Source organism: Agelaius phoeniceus, chromosome Z (assembly GCF_051311805.1).
Source record: "Agelaius phoeniceus isolate bAgePho1 chromosome Z, bAgePho1.hap1, whole genome shotgun sequence".
Taxonomy (NCBI): Eukaryota; Metazoa; Chordata; class Aves; order Passeriformes; family Icteridae; genus Agelaius; species Agelaius phoeniceus.
Window position 1 is genome coordinate 90160500 of NC_135303.1, and position 23287 is coordinate 90183786.

Consider the following 23287-nt stretch of genomic DNA (forward strand, 5'->3'; position numbering starts at 1 on the left):
TTAGGTATTGGACAAGGATCATCTCTTTTCCCCCAAGACAGTAACTGTACAACTGCACTCTTAAGTGCTTCCTTCAAGTGAACTGCATATTTTTGTACCCAAATACAAGAGCAAGATCTTGCATGTATGAAATGTAGGACTAGCTCTGTCCTCCCCACCCTCCAAATACCACAAGCAGGAAGCTTGTTTGATATATCAATGTTAGATAGAGACCTGTCCTTTCCTAAGTAGGAAAAGACTTCTGTACCTGAGCCTAAAACTTTTTTAAAGTATTAAGTGGATTTCCATCACATAAGACATCAAAATTAATTCTCAGTGACTGAATTGGCATTTTGCTGTGTTTGTGTATTCTCAAACTAGACAAATTTTAATCTTACTGCCTCAAAGTACTTATAAAAATCTGAGATTCTTCAACATTTTTGTACAACAAAGAAATAAAAAAATTAGCATTTTGGAGAACACTGAATTTCACATAAAACTGAAACTCAACTCTTATCTGATGTGAGTGTAGAAAGGAAAATTCTGTAAAGTTTCTGCTGAGTATTTATCACTGCATGGGGAAAATCTCTGGGAACTGAGGGAAGATTAGGGGCAGTTATGTATAAGAATGTACAGTAAAACTTCTGGTGCAGTTAAATACAGAGAGGTGATTACACCGCTGTTCACAGCACAATGAAGTCAACATAAACCTTGTCAGGATCTTCAGCTGGCTTTGGAGCACCATGTTAACCACAACCTTATGCACCAGAAAGGAAAATCCACCAAAAGTTCAGTCAGACTTATCCAGCCACTCACTCACTCAATATCCAGAAGAAGTGAGTCACCTTTTCCATTTATTTTTTTAACTTGGAGTATTATATCGTTGGTTCCTTAGATTATTGTTGAATAAAATTACTCCCAGAATTTGTTTCTTTTTACCTTCCTTTGGCAGCCTGTTATCCTCAAGTGGATAATGAAAAGGCAGGTGCACAGCGTGTTTTTTACTATTTTGCAATTACTGAATTGATTTTTGTAAAGAGCTGTTTTTGGAGTAACTGCGCATCAGTTTTGAAAAGTGCAATATTTAACAGAAATTGGGCTTTAGCTTATTTTTATATATTTCAAGACACTTGACAGTAGTAATTTCTCTCATAACGGGACGTTGTTTTCTGTAATCTTCTCCACGAGACTTGTAGCTGTATTGATGTGCTATTAAATGGGATTTGAGGCAGGTTCCATCCCCTTTGAATCTGGCAAAGGCTGGGTGGTTTGCATTTCTCTCCTTTGGAGCCTTCTGGAAAGGAGTATATTGAAGCTGTTGAACACCTGATCTAATTCCAGGGATGTTTTCTGCTAGGCAGCTTTATGTGGTGACAAGGGTCAAAAAGAAATGCTGATGTTTTTCCCAATGCTTCTTCCATTCCAGAGGGCCTCAGCTTTCCCTTGTTTACTCCTGAGGTCTGGCTATGCACTGAATGTTTTATCTCTGTACACAGAGATACAGGAAAAAGTCGGGAAAATCCCTGGGGTTTGTCCAGTAGCTGCTGGAGAGCAAGATATTCAGCAAATTGCTACTAAAATCTACTAATTTTTATGATTGACTTTCAAGAAGGAGTCTAGAGGAGCAAAAGAAACTGAATTCTTAGAAGACCCCTCTTGGCTGACTTTCTTAAGGGATGAGAGCCCTTTGCAGAGGGATCTACATAGACAGGAGCATTGGGCAAACACCACTTCTGTGGAATTCAACAAGAGCAAATGACAGATTCTGCATCTGGGAAAGAGTAATGCTGGACACAAGCATAAACTTGGGGATGAGTGGCCAAGTACCAGCCCTGGGAAAGGGAACTTGGGATGCTGGTAAAAAAACAGGTCTGGCATGAGCCAGCAGTGAGCCAAGAGGACAAACCATGTCCTGTGCTGCATGAAAAACAGTCTGAAAATTAATTTACTCAATTAAATAATGATCTGACAGAAACAGAATGTGAACAGAGAAAGAGTATCTTCAGACACAGGCAGACTTTCCAATACACATCTGATAGGAACCGCTATCTATACAACCCATTTTAATGGCATGGCCAAGGAAAGTCCTTTCATAGAGGCTACCACATTTTCGAGAGTGACATGATATCATTCTGCTTTTGGAAATCTAGTCACCTGAAGAATTACCCAGCTAGATCTAAACATGTGTTCCTGCTCAATGTCTTTTGACATTTTAATGGAATGCAGCTCATTACAACCACAGCACTGGTCAGGGGCGACAGAAATTGACCTGAAGTGTTCACTAATGGAGCTGCTGCATCCCAGAACACACACAAAGCAACTGTAAAGATTGTTTTCCAATAAATTGCTTTCATCAGGCTTATGTCAGTTCTCAGGAAATATTAGAGATTTAGTATTAGGCAAAATAATATAAGAAGAGATGCCCTATATTGCAGTGACACAGGAATTGTAATATGACACAGCATTTGAAATGTAAAGAGAAGATGCCTATTTTCTTCCAAAAGAGAAAAAACGAAATTGACTATATATATAGAAAAGATATAAATTAGATATCTGTTTAATCTGAATATATGGTGACAGAGAGAAGCACAAGCAAAGGGGTGAGGTGGTGAGAGCCTAGGGAAAGCAGGTGAATATTTGGGCCCCCTCACCTCAGTTATGCCCAGCCCCACCCCATGTTCACGAGCTGTTTGCACATATTGCACCAGACGACTCCACTGCTTGTGGAGGAAAGCAATTTATTCAACTCAATTACTGTAGTCAGCCACTAGATAGCTTAAATTACATATCATCTGTCTCTTATGCAAAGTTCTCTCTTCATTTGTCTCTTTGATTGTTTCAGATGCCACTTTGTCTTACAGGAAATAACCTAAAAGGCATCAGACAGCATTTATCAAATATCACATTTTCTAGGTCTAATGATTTGTAAATTTGACTCCCATTCTAAAAGAGGAAAGTTAATCTCAGGGATAAGACTTTGGACTGTGACTTAAGAGCTCTTTATTCACCTCTTGGACCTAATAATGTCAGATTTCATAGTTTTCATTTCATATTTTCCATAGTATCTGGAGGCAGAATATTATCCCCACTCTTTTAGTTGGAAAAGCTTTTTGTGGTGAAAAAGCTGATGTCAACTGCAAGTTTAGAGAGAAGTACACTTTACAGGGCTTTTATGTTTGTGAGAGACTAAATTTGACCCAGAAAAATAGGCATTTTAGAAATAAAGGTATAGCAACACCAAGACATATTGGAATTTATTTATCTAATAAGATATGTAGTTTAAAAAAGGAACTCTCTTTGCAAAAAAAATTGCTGCTGATATAGATCTGTACAACTTTCTGGAAATTTAGTACACAGTATTAAGTAGTACTTAGTGTAAAGGAAGAAATAAATTCCTTGGCACACCCACTCAGCTGAATTACTTGTTGATTATTCAGATAATTAACCTTTGTAACACGCTATCTTTATTCTTGTGTGAGGGAATGGAGACACACAATTGCGCTTTCTCTCACCACAGAAACACCAGAATTGCTATTGTCCCTAAGTTTTCTGCTCTCTGGAGGAATTAATTGTCTTGAAACCCAAGGGAAAGAAATATCATAGGCTACAAAGTATTTGTTGTCTCGGGATGAATTTTTCATGCCCGTGGATGGCTGACCGTGATGAATCAAGTGGTGCAGAACAAGAGATCAATCAAGAACAAGTGCCAGCGAGAGCGCGAGGCGCGGCAGACAAAGTGATATCGATGTCAGGAGAGATGTCTGCTCCACAAAGCTCTGACTCATCGTTCACCAAACTCTCTAAATATGGTGATACCATTTTGAAACTGTTGACTTAACTTGCTTCAGTGAAACTATGAATATCAAGTGACTGTCTAGGAAGAATTGTCTGCCTGAATGCAAGCAAAGCAAAGTCTTGCGAGCTGTCAGCTTCCTTCAATCCTGCATTTCTGGAAAACCTAGCTACTCTGAGATTAAAAATGTTCCTTGCAGAGATGTACTTTGTGATGTTGCTTCTTTCTTAAGAGATCCCTAAACCTATTCACTGTAACACGCATTTTGTAAAATATCTACAAAAATCTAGGGTACTTGCTGCAAACAAAATTAAGACTGTCTAAATAAGTGATTCTCCTTTTCGTCTATATGTAGAAGCTAAATTGTTTCCCTTGCAAAATATATGAAAAGAAGATTGCAGTAGGACAGCCAGTGCTTACTGCATGCCTTGCTGAAAATAAAACATTCATAAATCTAACTTGCTTTAATAAAAGTGGAATGTAACTGGGATCTTTGCCTGTGGGCATGTTGAAGGTTGCTGTGTTAGGGAACTCCAAAGTTAAATTCATCAGTCTGCAGGAGCTAAAAGAAACTAGCTCTTTAGGCTAGGGACTGAAAAATCTTACATTTTAATGGATTAAGGTACAAGGAAGACACACATCACACTGATGAGTACACTATATATTTTCTATTTAAACAAGGCCATTCTTTTCACCACAGCTATGGATGGTTTTAATAGAGGAAAGATATATTAAAAAAAAATGGAGTTATTCCATCAGATGTCCCCTATATAAATAGGAGGAAACACTGTTAAACTTTGCATTAATAGGAACTGCTACTGAATGCTACAATTCATCATTTTCAAAAACTCTTGGGATCAATTACATCAATCACCGTTGCCTAGAGCTGAATTATGGCTATTCCCACCTACCCTTTAACAGTTTTACATCCCAGTTGCTCACTAATCCAGGTTGGTCTCAAGCAACAGAAAGCACTGAGTGTCTAATACTGCCCTCCTCAACCCATGAAATTCAGAGAGCCCAGACATCTGGATTCAGAATATTATCTGGATTAGTTAGCTTTAGTATCCAAATTTCTCCCTATAGGATTTATTGAATGCTTCTTTCTGGCAAATCCCACATCTGCCTGAGTCTTGAACTCCTAAAGAGATGTGCCACATTTAAGTCCATCACAGTTTGAAATAAACTATTATTTTATCTCCTGGAGTTTCTGTTTGGGACCAGATCTCAGGGAAGTGGAACAAAACTGGATCCTGCCCAAAACATGGACAAGAAGGAGCTGAATGTGCCTCCACATCTGATCAACAATTCAGCAGTTTTAGCAACTAAGTGTTATAGAATCATAGAACAGTTTGAGCTGGGAAGAGACCTTGAGGTTCCACCCCCTGCCATGGGCAGGGACCTTCCACTATCCCAGGTCCCAAACTTGGTCTTGGACAACTTACAGGGATGGGACAACCACAGCTGATGTGTGCCAGGGCATCACCACCCTCACAGCCAGGAATATCTGCCTAACAACTCATCTAAACCTGTGTACTGTCTTCAAATCAAAAGCATGTATCTCCTCTGTTTGAAGAGATACATGCTGATTTTACAGATTGTTTAATTTACCAGAGAGTATTGTAGATTCTCTGACCTTGAGCCATTATGCCTAGTTGTATCACCTTTACACAATTTATCTCATGTTTAGGGCTATCTCTTGGTTTGATTATTAAGGTGGCATTGCTGGATAGAGTTCAAAGAACTTGTCACCTGGTGCCAGTTAAGGAACTATGCTGCACATAATGGCAGCTTGTGGCTGAAACATCTGCAAAAAAGGTAACACTTAAAAGTTTAAACACGTATTTTGAATTTGAAGTTCAGAGAGCTTCTTGCATACAAAGGAGGGCAAATACCTCTGGTGATGAGAAACAGGAGGAGATGAGAAACAGACATTAGACCACAAACAGGACAAAATATATAAATCACAGAAAAGGCAAAGATCTGTCTTTAAATACAAGCTTTGCCATCAGATAACCAGAGCAGAGTGGCCCCAAGCTGCAGTGTCAGGATACTGGAAAGCTTAGACCAGAAAGATATTTGCATTTACTCATTAATTATGTTTGCAATAGCTTTCTCAATTCAACCAGCATATGCACCAGCTGCTGCGACACCAGTGATTTAATTGCTACACATGATGTAACTTAAATTTCTTTTTATTTATAAGTAAATGATGAGCTTATTAATCAGGCACATTTATGAATTGAAAAACTGAAAATTAAAATCTAAGCAAAGAAAGAATTATGGCTGTCTAGGGACTATTAGACAGGACTTCACTTGAACTTTCTGCATCTTTTTAATGTCCAAAAATTTACAAATACATATGCATTTTTCAAAAATAAGTATGGCCCGAGATAGTGAGAGGGGAAACAACACAGAAATATACACCCACAAACCACAGTTTTAAGCACTATATTAGATCAGATGAAATAGGGAAGAAAATAAGGAGGGGTTATTTTTATACATATTTTTTGTAGCATTTTTGTCTATTAAATTATTTTAATTGAAAGAAAGAGGGACAAAACTGTCACAGACATCTTTTATGAAAAATCCTTTCCTTAGGATTTTTCCTCCTGAGAAGCTGAGAGGCCTCAGGAACAAAATACAAACAATGGTTATCTGCTGCTGTGGGATGCAACAGGTGGATCTGTGATTGGCCCATGTTGGATGTTTGTAATTAATGGCCAATCACAGCCCAGCTGGCTCGGACAGAGAGCCGAGCCACAAACCTTTGTTATCATTCTTTGCTATTCTGTTCTTAGCTTAGCTAGCCTTCTGATGAAATCCTTTCTTCTATTCTTTTAGTATGGTTTTAATGTAATATATATAATAAAATAATGAATCAAGCCTTCTGGAACATGGAGTCAGATCCTCGTCTCTTCCCTCCCCAAGAACCCCTGTGAACACTGTCACACAAAAACCTTATCTGTCTTTAATAACTGTCAGTTTTGTCCATTGCATTCTTCAGCAGTGACTACTGCAGTTCTGAATCACCATTCCCTGCCACTGGGCAGATCTAAGAATTTGCCAAAAATGCTGACAAGACCAAGAAACGACCAAAAAAAACCCCAAAAAACCAAAACAAAAAAAGCCCACTTGGACAATGAGTGGTGCACCCAATGTCACAGAGATGATGAGAGCAACAGCAGCACTATTGAGGGATCTGTCCCTCGTGGCACCAGCTCTGCAGGGGGAATGCTGCTGGCCCATTCCACTGGCCCCACTGCTTTGTGTCTGGCTCCTGCACATGGTTGATGCTGGCCCAGACCTCCTCAGCTGTTACAGAACAGCTGGATTGAACATTCCTGAGCTTCAAATGTAGCTTGGCCTCTCAGACTGACCTGGAAATACTGTGCCGTACGGAGAAACTGAAATTAAAGGGCCTGCTGTGGAGGATGACTGCAATACTGGTCACTATTTGCTTTGAGAGATTCCTTCCAGGAACACAATCTAACAGATTTCAGTTTCTTTGGAGTTAGAGGTACTTTAGAAATGGCAAAAAAATGTTGGTGTTGCTGACCCACCACTTGGCAATGATGGTTTAATTATGCTCAAATGTATTAACCTCATTTCAGCTGCAGAAAAAATGCTGTGCCATAGATTTCCTCCTGTGTGGAAAAAAAATTCAAGCACTAATGTAAATACCTCAGCACCTGATCAAAAGATTCAGCTGGATTCAGTGGTGGTGTTCCCCAGAAACACAGCTGGACAGAGAATATTTCAGATGGTCTTCAAGAAAACCATACACATGTAAGGTGCACAGCACAAATACCTCCATGCCAACAGCAGTCAGTTTCAAACTATCATGTTTTTACAAAAAAAAAAAGTGAGAAAAAAAAAAAAAAAGAAAACCAGTCAAGTTATAAACAAGGAGGGAAGAGAAGGAAAATAATGCTGGTTCCCACGGGATTTGTGGCCTCCAACTTTTCAACAAAACAGAAGAGCATGTCAGTACTAATATATAGTTAGTTATGATGTTATAGAGACAAACTACAAAAAAGTCCCACATTTCCTTCACTCCTTTTCACGCTATAATTTTCTGTACTGGAGATAAGGCTGTGGTGAAGTTAATTTTCTTCACAGCAGCCCATATGGTGGCAGGTTTTGGTTCTGTGACTTAACCAGTGTTGATAATTCACCAATGTTTTGTTCATTGATGAACTGTTCTGCACCACATCAAGGCTTTTCCTTTTTCCCACTGTGCCTCCAGCAGGAGTAGTCAAGAACCTGTGGGGACACACAGAGTTGACACAGCTGATCTGAACTGATCAGAGAGATATTCATATATGATGAATGACATTGTATGCAGGAAGAAAAGCTCAAGGAAAGCAGGAAGAAGCAGAATCATTCATGGTTATGGCATGTGTATTCCTGAGCAGCCATTATGTGAGCCCTGCTTTTCAGGAATTGGCTAAAAATCTGCCTGCAGTGAGAATTATTAAATAAATTCTTAAATTCGCTCGTATTCACAGCTTTTGCTTCAGCTGTTAAACTGTTATCTCAAGCCACAAGCCTTTCCTTCCTTCCTTCCTTCCTTCCTTCCTTCCTTCCTTCCTTCCTTCCTTCCTTCCTTCCTTCCTTCCTTCCTTCCTTCCTTCCTTCCTTCCTTCCTTCCTTCCTTCCTTCCTTCCTTCCTTCCTTCCTTCCTTCCTTCCTTCCTTCCTTCCTTCCTTCCTTCCTTCCTTCCTTCCTCCACTTCCGCCACTTCCTTCCGCCACTTCCTTCTGCCACTTCCTTCCTTCTGCCACTTCCGCCACTTCTGCCACTTCCGCCACTTCTGCCACTTCCGCCACTTCCTTCCCTCCCTCCTTCCTTCCTCTCTTCTTTCCTGTAGGACTGACAAGCGAGCAAGTAGCTGAATCAATCCACCATCATTGCTTTTGGATGTTGGTTGTAATCAATCCATTGTAATTTCTTAACCAAATGCTTACGTTTTAAACTTTAGAAGCTCTCCTGTAGCCCAGAAATATTAATCCTGTTAGCCGTTCTCTTCCATAATGTATCAAACACAAAACACTCCTGAGGCTCATTGCTTTTTCAATGCTCTTATAAACTGTGTTCTAGTATTAGCTGAACACAATACTCTCTGATGTTTCTCTCCAATCCTACAGTAATTACAAGGGCAGTTCCTTCATCTTTCCCTCTCTCTGCTCCTTCCCACTTAACCGTGTATTGCTTTAACCACTTTAATTCAGATTTTTCAGTGGGTAGGGCAGAAAATAGGGGTCAAGGCATTCTATGGTAATTTCAAAGAGAGAGTCAGGAACAAACACTGCTTTTTTTTTTTTCTTCAGCTGCACAATATTTCCCTATTTCCCTCCCCTCCCCACCTACTCTGGCATGAGTGACTTCCCCATTAAGATGCATTCATTTGGCTGGAACTCTCAGTGTACAAAAAAAAGAGTTGTATTCTTTCTGCTCTGCTGCTAAGGTCAAGCTGCCAGTTTTCTTTGTGATGTGTGAGGCAGCACAGAACACAAATCGCATTTCCACTCTCTTCAGGTCTTCTTTTAAATGCCACAATGCTGACAGTAATCACTGAGCTGAACAGATATGACACACAAGACACTGACAGAACAAATAAGGCCCATCCTATCTTGGTTTTCCACTAAGTAAACAAATATGTATTTGGTTGTCAGTTTAGCTAGAGAGGGTTCTGAAGATAAGTAACTTTTAAACACTGTGCCATTGTGAGAAATGCATCATATGTTAAACATCCTGAGATTAATACAAATACAGAAATAAACTAGACATATAAATAAAATAAAATAGGAACAGAAAAACCTCTTCCCAATAGATGTAAATCTAAGCCCTTCCAGGTTTCTATTTTCCTGGTGAAATATTTTATTGGTAGGAAATACAGTTACAGTAACTTTATGGAAAAAAAAAGAATTTTGAAAGATAGCATGGGCTCTACACCATTGACTAATACAAACAGGTGATATTTTACATTTCCTACTTCTCTCATAAATTCTGTCATATACTTAAAGGGAAACCCTGCAAGAAGAAAAGAGATAAAAGGGGGTGGAAGGAATTAGTACTCAGAGGCAAGTAACTCTATCACCAACACCTTAATGATTTTTAGCAGCTTGTTATGCACTAAACCTGAAAAGAATTATTCATGGTATTTGTCTATGGCATTGAACTTTGACTGTGAGCCAGGAAAGTATTTGATTCCCTCAGAAACTTTCATCACAGTACAAACTGGTATTGTGTCCACCTAGGTCATTTCCTGAGCAATCATGTCTACTACAGCATATCTCATCTGTTCCCAATCCACATCCTGCTTTTTGTTGTGACTAAATTAACATCAGTGGTGCTAAAGATACTCCCAAGTGTTCCAAGCCAGTAAAGTACTCACTGTCTATAATTTTTACTAACATTATTTGCGATGCTTAGGGTCAGAGAGGAGACAATTAACAATTTACTGGAATAAAAATTTTAATTTTTCTACATTTTTCCTACTTACAGCCAATCAGAAATGCATCTTATTCACAAGCTTGAAAATGTACTTGAATTACACCACCCTAAAGTATCCCAGCACACAAAATTGGTTTAAGTATTGCTAAAAACTAATTATACCAAAACTCATTCAGTATGTACAGTGATGCTTTAGAAACATAAAACATAGTTTGCAAACCAATTTGATCCATAGTTATTTTTAGGTAAATGAAAATAAAGAAAATAAGCCTTCAATCACCAAGTAATCCTATTCTTTAAATATGCTGTCACTGTCAATCAGCCCAAGTTGTTATCTCACTGGGTTTTACACAGCTTTCTATAAATTCTTTGAATAACACATTGGCACTAACAGCTATTTTCCTTAAAGAGTAAAAATGTGTGTTACTTTGCAGTAAATAAACCTTTCATGAGCATGTTTCAGGGATATGTGTATTTAAATCTGTTTATAGTCACTGGCATTTTGTTTAGATTTTTCCTCCTACTGCCACTTGTTCAAAATTTATTATAGTGAAGTAGCTGTTTGTTTATATTGTTATGAGCAGTAAAAGCTGGGGAGTGAGAGCAAAGGTAAGAGCTGGGCCACAAAGGATAAAAGAAAACATATAGAAACACATATATAGAAAACATATAGAAAAAGCATATATAGAAACACATATATTTGTTTCGCATCTTGCCATTTTTTCCCCAGATTGGGGTAAAACAGAATTTTGTTTCTTAGAACCAAAGGAGATATCCCTCTACCATCACTGTGATTCGTAATTCTGCTGAAGATTTTTGTGTGAGCAGGAATCTAGCTCTTCAAAGAGCACAGAAGAGCCTGATACATGCTGTGCCTCCCACTGATTTCACAGGGTGTTACAGACTGCTGAGGCTGGGACCCACAGACTCCTCTCCATTCTGGATGGTTGTCAGAACACCAGACACAAGAACCATCGCTTTGCCTAGCACCCCATAAATTTATATTAATGTTGGATTTACACAGCTTTGTACATGGCTGAGGAGAGAAAAAAAAAAAAGGCCTGTGCTCAGAAGACTTAGAATCACAGAATCATAGAAAAATTAAGGTTGGAAAAGTGCCCTTAGATCATCAAGCTCAGCATTGCCAGGATCACCGCAAAACCACGTCCCTAACCTCCACATGCACAAGTTCTGTTAATACTTCAAGAAATGGCAAATCCACCAGTGTCCTGGACAGCCTTTTGCAATGCCTGAGCATCCTTTCTCTGAAGAAATATTCCTATTTTTCAACCAAAACCTCCCCTGGCACAACTTGAGGCCATTTTCTCTTGTCCTATGGCTTGTTACCTGGCAGAAGACATTGACCCATGCCAGTCCACAGCTGAGATGATGCCTCTCCAGCTTCCTACTCCAGAGAGCCACTGAGTGAGAAACATGGGTTAAAAAGTTCACAGAGGCAGGAGAACGATCCCCTGAGATGACCTCTGTGTGCATTTTGGCTACCAGTATGTGCATCATATATAGGATATGACCATGGACTATTAGCACCTCGTAAGATAACCGCAGTGCAAAGACAGCATCTGATACCAATGTTCTTTGAAGAACAAATTTCTGCATTTTCCTTCTATCCCTTTACTCCTTTATAATTCCTTTACTCATCTGTTTCTAGTTTTCTGTTTTCTGAATCCTTTTCTATCTTTCTTTTTTTTTTTCTATTTTTCTATTCTTAATTGTTGATGCCTGTTAACATTTCCCTTTGCAAACTGCTTGGATTGCTTCTTTTATATCTTCTCTTTTGACTTTTTTCTAACCCCTTCCTCATCATCAAATATCAGAGGCCAATTCAGAGGCCAATTGTCATTTTGAGCATGTTACCAGGGGGAAAAAAGAAAAAAATATAGGAAGCTTATGTGATACACTCATTGTTATGTCAGGCATTTAATAACTTTTAAGTATCTTGGGAAAGATTTGAAAAATGGGGCTTTTGACTTCCACTTTCATAGGAACAGACTAGTAGACAGAGTGCACAATGAGAGAGAGATTATGTTGCAAATTCACTTTTTTTTTTCACTCTGGGAAATCCATTGAAACTGCTCCAAGTGGAAGAAAGGCACAAGAACCTGGTTTCTGGAGCTTATATATTATACATTTTATATTTGTATGAGGTATTAGGTTGTTCTTTTTCTCCTCGAATCCCAGGACAGAAATATTGTGTTTCTAGAGCTTATCTACAAACATATGGAACCCTCATGAAGCCCAGGAACACATCCTTGGGCTGTGCCCAGTGTCAGATACTGCACAGAGCAGAGCTCTGGCATGCTGTGTGTGATGAGTGATCAAATGATCATGTCACCAGGCAGCCCAAGTAAGATTATTCACTGTGAAGAAAATGTCTAATGACTGCTTTTAATCAAAATGAGAACATAATTTTTATATTAGAAAGTCCAGAAAAAATTTAGAGAAGGGGGATTTTTAAAGCTTGCCAGGCATTATGGATGACTGAAGTAGTTGCCGTTTTTGAAACAACTGAGAATTTGACAACACTTGGGCTTGGTTTTGAATATCCTGAATTAAAATCTAAAATAACAGTACACATTTTGCAAGCTGCTAAAGAGACATTTCTGTGAAGACACTGCAGATCCTGTTCAACAGGGAAAAGTGTAACACAACAAGCTGTCCTGCAGGTAGTCAGCCACGAAAGTTACTGAAGGAATCACATAATCTGGCAGAGCAATCAAGTTAGTAAAGGAATCAGGATTTGAAAGAGAATATGACTTTCAGCTAGGACTCATTTATTTTGGGCGTGTGAAAATGGACAAGAATTACAGAATTACATTAGCACTTCAAGGAGATTGCAAGGAAAGAAATTACACAACAGCTCCTCTCATAACTGTAGTCAGTGTAAACTAAGAAGAACTACGTGCATCAGTCTCTCAGATGATTACAGCTCTTACCTTGCCAAAGCTTATGAAATTAATTTTTAAAACTTATAAACATTTGTGAGGTCACCTTTGGGACCCCTGAAATAGCTAGTTTAGTTTTAGGGTTTTAATGAAAAGATAAAATACTGATTACATGTGTTGAAAACATAACTTTTTTGGAGACTTTGGCAACAATACACAACTTGGCATCTCCTGAGATAGTCTGTTATGCACACATTGACACCCTCATCTTTTGGATTTTCCCCACCCACCTTGAAACAAAATGATTCTAGCCAGTGTCTCCACTGCTTAGTGGGCACATAATGCTTTAGCAGATTTCTAGGGCTTGCAGAACAGTGTCTTCCCAACGCAATTCCTCTGAAAGTGGGACCCTGCACAACACTCTGGTAACACCCAATTCCTGTCACTGGAGTTGTGTGAGTATGATGAGACTTCCAGCTCCTAGGAAAGAAAATTAGACAGGCTTGCAGGCATAAAGGGAGACTAATTAAAGTCAAAGAACAAATTAAAAGTGGAAAAGGATTACCAGAGGAATGGAAGGGAATAAAATGGAAAATACAGAAAGAGAAGAGATGAAAGCAGCAGAAAAAGAAGAAGAAGAAAAAAAAAAAATTCTTAATTGCGCTTTCAAGAGTGTCCCTAATGGAATTAATCTCATCCAAATTCTAGCAGATAGCACATGCCAAAAATGCTGCAGATGGCTGGGCTCAGCAGCAGGGACGGCTTGGAAGGGAAGCGGTTCCTGTGGCTGCCTCAACAGATTGTTTACAGCGAAGATACCAACAGTGCCCAGCCATTGTCATGAAACAGTGCTTGTTCCCTTGTTTGAGACTTCAGTCTGGGCATTTCAAATTGCAGATTTGTGTGTGGCTGAAACTAGGAGAGTCCTTGATAGTCCAATTCCTGTTGCTGAGGAATAGCCCGGAAGGTTTTCTGTCCCTTTGTAGCAAGCACCGTGAATGGAAAAAGCTGAGCAGGGCTCAAGTCACTGAAATTCTCACTCTAAGTGAAGCTCTGCTTTGATGAAACACCATGAAAAGCAGACTCATTAATATGACCTTCTGTGAGTACTAATCACTTAGAATGATAGAATACCCTGACTTGGAAGGGGTTTGCAAGGATCATCAAATTCATCTCTTGGCCCTCAGCAGGGCCATCCCCAGGAATCCCACCCCATGCCTTTGTCCAAATGCTTCTTGATCTCTGTCAGTCAGGTGCTGTGACCATTCCCTGGGGAGCCTGTTATTGCCCAAACACCCCCTTTAGGGAAGAAATTTGTCCTGATATCCAAACTGAACCTCCCCCAGCTCAGCTGCAGGTCTTGGGTCCTTCACATAATTGTTCACATAGAGACAGTGTAGGTGAAGAGCCTGAATCATTCAATTCCATTTCCACCCATGGAACAGAGAACAGCAGGAGGTGAGCTAACAAATCTGTATGCCTTCCATCTGCACCACTACCCAATACACACATGAGGTGGCCCATACTTTCAGGGTGCTATCTCAGCATGTTTCCTGGAGCCTTTATACTCAGAAGGACACGGTTCGGTTTGAGGCAACATAAATTACTTTTTTTGTACACAGCAAACAAATCCAATCTTGAGGCTAGACTAAGCATCTCTGCTTAGCAGTCTGAACAAAGAAAACTGCTGGATATCTCTATTATTAGTGCCACATCAGCCTAAAGTCCTGATGACTATTAACACATCTTATAATTTTGAGGATGATAGCAGTCCTTCTCTTGTGTAAGAGAACTTGACAACTCCAAATATTCTGGCATATTTGCTCTGTAATGTTCAATCTCTGTAACGTGTTCTGTCTCAATGTAAACCACTTAGACTAGCAAAAATTTCACCAGCCTGTTCCTTTCCTTTGAAACTCTTGCACAACCTGCTCCACCTTGATTTTAAGCAAATCATTAAGGGCATATGCCCTTCCTATCGACCAAAAGAGGTTTGTCTTTAAGACCTCCTACACCTCTAATAATGTATGTTCTAACTGCAATTTCATCACTTGTTACTCTCCACGAAGCAGTTCTGTCTGCTTTCCTCCTCAAATTTTGGAATATATGTGTTCTTCTCTTGATATTCATTACTTTTAAATATTGTGAGTTCTCCATCCCCTGTTCCAAAGGGGCATGGAAGTGACCAGCTCGTTTGCCTTATTCAGGTGGATATTTATCATCTGGGTGTTATGATGGGAGAAGCTGGACAAATCAACCCATCCACATCACAGCTGCATCCATTTACATTGAATCTCTGTATACATATGCAAGTTGCACAATAAAGAATCATGAATTACTGTCTACAGCAGCTATTAACATAGTCATAGTCATTTGTCACCATAAATCAAAATGTGTCACTCCTTTTATCATCTCTCTTTGTTTTCTTTGAACTCTGTCCTATTTATCAGGCATCTTCTAGTGCTGAAGAATCCAGGACTCCAGTCAGATTTCTCAGCACTGAGTTGGTATCTCACATGCAGAAACCCCCCACATTAAATACAGAGGGCATAATTGAGTCCTCCACCCCTATAAGCATTGAACTATGTGAACTGCCAAAATGATGAAAACATCTTTTACTCATTTCCCTGAGGCAAACAATTCTGTCCACAAGGTCTGCCCATGGGCAAAAGAAATTTATTAATAAATAATGTATTTAATCCTTTTAAGTGGATGACATATACGCTAAAGATAAATGAAGAGTATCAGAAAGGGTCCAGAATAATTCGAATTCTCGGATTTAATGGTGCCAAATAAGATAACACGTATGAAAATGCAGAATTTAGGTCATCATGAGAGATGTGATAGCACAGGTGGCTGCACTGGGGGAAAGAGAAAATAGCTTCAACTTACTACAGATATTTCTCTGTATGTGACCTCTCTGAACTACACCTGAATAAAAGAATTCATTATTCTCTGAGGAGCAAAAATAACTCCACAGAGGAAACTAGCAGGCAATCTTTCTTCTAATAAGGCCACTAATAGAAGAGTGTGTCAATTTTTTGGAATCCATACTCAGAAAGTTGATGTGGAAATATTAGGGCTCTATAATTAAGCATACAAGATGCTCTGAGCAGAAAAATAAGGTCATACAAGTGAAGTTTCAGATATTCAGTGTATTGCAGTGAAAGAAGATCAAGGTGTGAATTCAGGATTGTCTACAAGTACTGACAGAAAACACAGATTTTTCAAAGTGGTTAGCAAAGAGATATGTTTATATGATGAGATATGTATAATATGTTTAGAAGTTGGAATTACACAAAATCAAGCTTGAAGCGAATTCAATTATTTACCTGTGAAGGAAATTAAAACATATGGACAGTGTTGTTTTAAAGATCACAAACCTAGCAGGAGCTCTGCCTTTGCACAATCTCTAAAGCTTAATCTGGTTTATGAGAAAACTGGCAGTTACCCATACCTGGGGATGTTTTTGTCTGGCATTGGTGGCCCTTCTCCACAAGGCGTTTGTTTGCTTTTTCATGGCAAAAAATACAACGTGCACCACCATTATTCTGCATGAAACACCTGCAATTCTGCATTAGAACTGTGCAGGCAGCACCGTGAAGTGACCAGAGGAATTTATATGTCATTTTGAATGGTCAGTACCCTTACCCTTTCAGAACTGTTACCAAGAAGAATGACTGCATCTAGTAAAAAAAATATATTCTTTTGTCCTTCCATTTCTATTTCTTTTAAAATCTGAATAAGTTGAATAATTTCCCTGAAACACCTGAGGAAATAAAAATCTGGATTACTTTTTTTGTTTGTTTGCTTTTCAGACAGAGAATGATAAGGGAACAACCAATTATTTTCAGATGGCATACATATTTATTAATAAATATCTCCATTTTTCTCCACTTAAAGAAAAATTGTCACTTTTTGCAGTTAGAGGAGAAGAAGGAAAAATCAAAACAGCAAAAACCACACTTGTGTTGACTTTGAGGGGTAAAAAAGGGACTTAGCTTGCCTTAACTCTAATGCACAGCATGCCCAAGCACTTGAAGGGGGACTTTTTTCACTTTGATTCATTCTGAGCAGTAACTAAATCCAACACCCTCATCCTGGTGATTGGCTTGCCTCAGGACATGAGAGAAGGCCAGACCCTCTCCTTTGATTCATTTACCAGGCATTTAGGGAAGCACAGCTGTACCTGAGAATATTCCTGGAGAGTATAAGAAATTGAATCAAAACCAACCCCCTCCAAAAAAATAAAAAAATAAAAAATAAAAAAAAAAGGCTGCTGCTGAGGTGTTTGATCAATGTCTGGAAAGTGCTCTGCAACACCAAGCTCAGTGGTGGGGTAAGAACAGCATCACCAGGCCCAAGTGGTGCTTTTCAGGCTCAGCACTTTTAATACCAGCGGAATCTCTTCCCTTGCCCTTCATCCTTTTCAGTGTAACCTGGATCATACATTAATTTATCTCCAGGGAGTTTGCAAACAGCTGCAGTGGGCCAGCTCTCCAGCAAAGCTCTCCATGGTGCTCTATTTACTGGGGACTCTTGTTATGAGGACATGCTTGAAAATAATAGGCACATAATTTGCTTTATCAAGGCAGAATAAGAGGCAAAACCGGTCCAGAAAAAAAAGGCAGTTGAGCACATAAATGAAAGAAAATTGCAGATTTAATCTAATTCCTCATAGTGAAGTTCCCACATCACAGAGAATATAATTGTTTTCACACATTTTGGAAGTTATTGTGTACACATGATCTTGAAATTAATTGGATGAGTCACCTGCATCTGTAGAAACACAGCCTTTATGCTACACTGGAAAAAACAAGCAAAGCAAAACAATACAAAACAAAAATCAGGGAAATCAATGGGTAGGAATGCCTCGTTTAGACAGCCCAGTCTGAGAATACATTTCCTCGCACTATTCCTCCAATATCCTTGAGAGAATCTTTTCTCAGTTTCTTCTCTTCCACTATTTTTTATTCTTTTTAAGATTGAAGCCTGAAAATACATTTCTAACTACTTTCCAATATACAATTAAACAGGAAATATATTAGTTTTACAAAAGTCATTAGGCGATTATTTTAAAAATATCTTCAAATGTATAGTGGAACAGATCATCTGGCAATCTTTCTGAGAAATAAACTTCCATAAGACAGCTAAATAGAAATTCAATTTACACCTATGACAAACCTATGCTATGTATAAAGGTGTAATTTTATTTGCCTGGAATAACTGTAGATCATGTTCAGCCTTAAATAAATCATTGTTAACCAGGGTTAGGAAAAAACCAATCAAACAAAAAAACAAGAAAAAACTAAAACACTATTTTTATTTAGCCAAGAAGATGCACATAAAGGTGGGTTACAGTGCAACCTGATCATTGTTTGGAGATTGCTTAGGTAATAATTTTTCATCACAGGGAGGTCTTTTATTTTATTCAGTTGCACAGGAACATCAATTTATTCATTTTAGCAGTCACTTTGCAAGCCCTGAGTTAATCATCACTAACATTTTGCAGAATGTGCTGCAGTTAAGTATTGTTATCAGTGTTACTGGTTTGCTAAATATAAGGCAGCAATGGGATTGAAAGGCTCTTTTGTGCATGTTTTTTCTTTGTAACACTGAAAAACAGAGCTGACCCCAGAGGTCTGATTTGCTTCAGGCAAGGACCATGACAGCACCTTGTTTACTGCTCTCTAAAGGTATTTGTGAGCAAAATGGATTTCAGAATCTCCAAGGTTCTCAGGGTTTTTTTGTCTTTGTCAGGTAACTTCATGTAAGTTTGAGAGGCACTGAAGTGGCCTGATATTTGTCATCAGAGCAGAGAAGAACAGATGCCAAATTCACATTCTTAATTGAAATATAATTAACATTAGAAATACATAATTTTGATATGGACTATAATTGAATGAGAGTCAATACAAAATTTAATTTATTCACTTCAGCTTAATTTCAATTTAATTATTGGTTCTAGCACAGGTTTGGTCTGAACTTGCATCAGCCTGTACTGGATGTTCTTGATGACAATCACAACTTACACAACATAAGAAATCGACACGTTGCTTTGAAAACAAAAAGAATTCTGTTTTCATAAGTCTTAGAAGGAATAACTCATTCTAGGGAATCTATACTCCATAATTACAGTACAGAAATCAACTCCTATAGAAATTTACAGCTAGCTTTGTACATTTTCATTAGACACAACTATTACCTGTTTTTTCCAGAGCTGGGTTTTGAGATGGTGGTTTTTTTCCCTAATGTCAGCCTTTTTTTTTTTTTTTTTTTAATTAGCATCAGTTTTCCAGAATTTATTTTGAAATGTGAGAACCCTTAAGTAACAATTCTCAGACCATTTCCAGGTTACACACCATTGCTCTTCATGCGATGGGTGTCAGGCTGGGATACACAGAGTTCATCTTATTTTACCAATTCCTGTAAAATTTACACAACACTGAACAGGACAAATAAAGGGATGTTGGCTGTCCTCCTGGACTGTCTGCCATCTTTGAGCAGGGAAGTGAAGAGACAAGCCTGACTAATCCAATGCCAAAAGAACAAACATTTTTGGTCTCCTCCTCCTCATTCCACCCCATGCACAAGTGTCACAGGTAGAGGGCAGGGCAGGGTTGGAACCACAGGACCAAAATGCCCAGGGGATATCTGGAACTGAACTACATCCAGGGTAAAAAGAATTCTAACATGTTTGCAGCTTCATTCCTATGGAAAATTCATTCCAAACCTGAATTATTTAATATTTAAATGAATTGAGGGATGGAAAGGCTCTCATCCGAAAGAGGTTTCCCACTCAGTAATTTAACCCCAGCTGTTACTGTTTTTATCATGACTTAAAAGCAAAGAAGGAGGGAGAAGAAGGGAAAAAGAAGGCAGGATATTATCAATATATTAAACCACGTATCACTGATTTCTTAAAATCAAAATTGGAAGCTGAACTATTTTTTTGGTTTTTACATCCTTTTTCTACCCTGATTTGCTTTTATGGCTAAATTCATAATTTCCTGGACACATTGAATCTAGGTCACTAGGGGAAAGTAGAGCTCATCTTGTGCAATGAAAGTAGTCATTAAGGCCTTTTTCTGTTTTTAATCCAGTGTAAATTAATCCTGTTTATGTAACAGTCAGAATGAATTAATGATTTATAGAATGACATCTATTTTTACTTTTTATCTCTGAATTCTATCAGTTGGTCTATCTTTCAGCATTCTACTGGAATATTTCAGGTCCATTACACATCAGAAGTTCATAGCCAGTAAATGTTGAACCTCCTTTCTTATGAATTCTTAATAATATTCAGTTGCTGAGGTATTTTTTTTTTTTTTCTCACAGGACTCTTACTTTCATGATAACAAGAGAAAGTTTTCAGTAATCCTATCGAATTTCATAAATTTCCACTTACTGCCATCTTAGTTTCTTTAGACCACACAATTCTACTTGTTAATTATGTGTTTCTCAGCTTTGGAGATGTATCATATCTTATTCAATCTATAGATATAAAGGCTTTGTCCTCATTAAATTAACAGCTAACATTTTCTGAACACAGAAATTTGAATTAACTAAATTTGTAATTTCAACTCTTATCTAATAGTAAATGGAAACTCAGAAATTCCTCCTCTTAGGTGTAAAGTTTGGTTGTTATGATTCAGTCATGCTATGAATGTAGTATAGTTTGTAATACTTTGTGGTGAACAAGTTTTCAAAATTGCATTATTCCTACAAACATATGGTTGGGGGTGGGGAAAATGGCTGCCATCTTTTGGATACGCTCGGGGGAAAAAAAAAAAGAAAAAAGAAACTAAAAATACATAAATAAGGAAAAAAAATTACTGAAAGTTCCAGCTGGCACATCCTGGATACCTGCTTTCCTATGGAAAAGATAATCTGAATTTGCAGAAATTTACCCTGAGATTAACAATGTTTTCTTCTTTCCCATTTTATATGGTGATTATATAGTAACATCTGTGCAAGAACTGTTTGCTTGGTTAAGTAATTCTGGTGGGAAATAGCTTTCACTGAAAGATGTGCCACTGAAGTTGAAGCCAAGTACAACAAAAACACAAAGATTATGGATACAGAAAGAAAATTATGTTTACTCGCAATTTTTAACTTTTTGCACCTATACTTCATCTTATTGCTTGAACATAAATAAAACTTGTTTGATACACACAGTTATTACAGTTTAGTGTAGCAGCTTTTTGTCCTGAAAATTCCTTGGAATCTAGCTGGGATTCATCATATTACGTTATCCTGCTTTTTGCAATTTTGTTTCTCTCTCTGTTGTTCTTTTGAATTTCCAGAAGATGTAATCAAATTCTTGTTGTGTGGCCAGCTCAATATACTGACTTCTGAGACAAACTCTGCATGTTCAGCAAAGTCTTTGTAAGAACAGAGAATGCTGGTTTCAGCGAGAATAAATCAAAGCTGATAATATCTGGGAAAAAGAAAACACTGTCCAGGGAAAATAATGACTCCTCTGAAGAGATATCATTGTCAGACACTAGCATATCTTGCCAGCTGTAGACAGGGATATTAAAATATGCTGCAAATCTGCCTCATAGCCTGGAGTGAGACTCAGGCAGGCATGCGGTACCTGTCCAGAGCAGAGAGGAGCCTAAACTCAGCTGAGCCACGACACTCAGAAAGAAAACATAAAAAAAAAATTAAAAATTAAAAAAAATATGTGGGGAAGAAAACAGAGCCACTGCAGTCATCCCCCACACTCTGCACTGTACTTTGCAGTCAGTTTGATTTCTGCCTGAGCACAAGGACCCCCAGGCCAACAAGTTACATGCACACCGTCCAGCAAGCCACCAGCCCTCACCAAGTGGGAGAGTGACACGGGCACTTGCTGCTAAACTCACAGCAGCAGCCTGGCTGCTCCCTCCTCACACACACAGCACACCCAAGGTCAGCCCCACACAAATAACCAATTAAAAAGGCTTGCAGCGTTTCAGTCTGTAACAAATTAAGCTGACTCATTGCCCCAGTCACGAACTATAGTCTTTTATCCAAGCCATGAGCAAGAGAAAGAGGGACGAAACCCCTCATTAAACAGTGTCCTCCTCCGGTGAACTTTACGCTCCCAATTCACCCCTTCTCTCCCAAAATATTGTTGCTGAAACTTACCGCTTTTGCCAACTCCCCCTGCTCCCAGCATCACCACCTTGTACTCTCTGGAGCTTGCTGAAGAACTGCTCGAGGAGCCGATCATTGCATTTTCTAGCTCCATCTTGCACGAAGCAGCAGAAGGGACTGAAACAGAAGAAAAAGCAACTGGCAGGTGATTTCTCTGATCTTAAACAACTATAAAAGCTGTGTTAGGGGGGGGAAAAAAAAAAAGGTAGAAAAGGAAGGTATAATGCAAGAGCTATGATTTAACAGCCTCACACACTGCTGTGCCTGTGTTAGCTGGAGAAGGTCTCATAGCAACCACTTTAACAGCTTCCAATAAAAATCTCTCTCTGCCCCCTCCCAGCTCCGTATCGTTCTCTGTTTCTCTTCCTGGACAGCAGCAGTTGTGTGAGGCTTAAGAGGTCTGGTACCTCTGGGGCTGCAACGTCATTGAACAAATGGACCAGATACTTCAGCAAAATGAAATGGATCAAATTTCTTAATTATGAAGCTTGCTATTCTATGTAGTACTTGCTTGAATCTTAAAACAAACCAGACAACCTTCTTCTCACCTTGGAGTTAAATATGCATCCTATAATCATCAAGTCTGCTAGTTTTGCACTTGATACTATTACATGCGAAACAAGTAACAACTTTTAACAGCCCCCTTTTTTTCATGAAGCTTGCTGCGAACGCAGAAGTTTTCTAGGGCTAGATTTGTCCCCAGATCAATACTCATTTTAGTTCATTTGCATCAATTATTTGCAGAAATAAACCAGATACTGTGGGGGAAAGAGCCAACAACTTTACTTGTTGTTTCCCTCCTTTTTCCATACAATTTCTCAAGGAGACAGGGACTGAAGGGAGGGTGATATATTTGTTCATTCAGAAAAGGTGTAAAGAAAAACAACTTTTTAAATGTATTTCATACTAATATCAAGTGATTTATCTTACCAAGCTGGTGAATGACATTCAGTGTGAAAATCTCTCACTGAAATTAATCAGTGAAAACTTACAACAAAACACAGCAGCT

General features: G+C 38.6%; 1 protein-coding gene across 2 annotated transcripts in view; it reads right to left on the minus strand.

The window, feature by feature from the left end:
• RIT2 (Ras like without CAAX 2) overlaps positions 1–22667 on the minus strand; it is a 174322-nt gene extending 151655 nt beyond the window's left edge. The window contains exons 1-2 of one of the 2 annotated variants that reach the window (XM_054652030.2): positions 22531–22667; positions 22270–22395 (exon numbers count right to left, since the gene is read on the minus strand). In XM_054652030.2, the coding sequence (XP_054508005.1) occupies positions 22270–22395; positions 22531–22567 (163 nt within the window). In that variant the 5' untranslated portion in view covers positions 22568–22667. The remainder of the gene's footprint in view (positions 1–22269; positions 22396–22530) is intronic. The other variant, XM_077171405.1, reaches the window with a different exon arrangement.
• Positions 22668–23287: the final 620 nt, after the last annotated feature.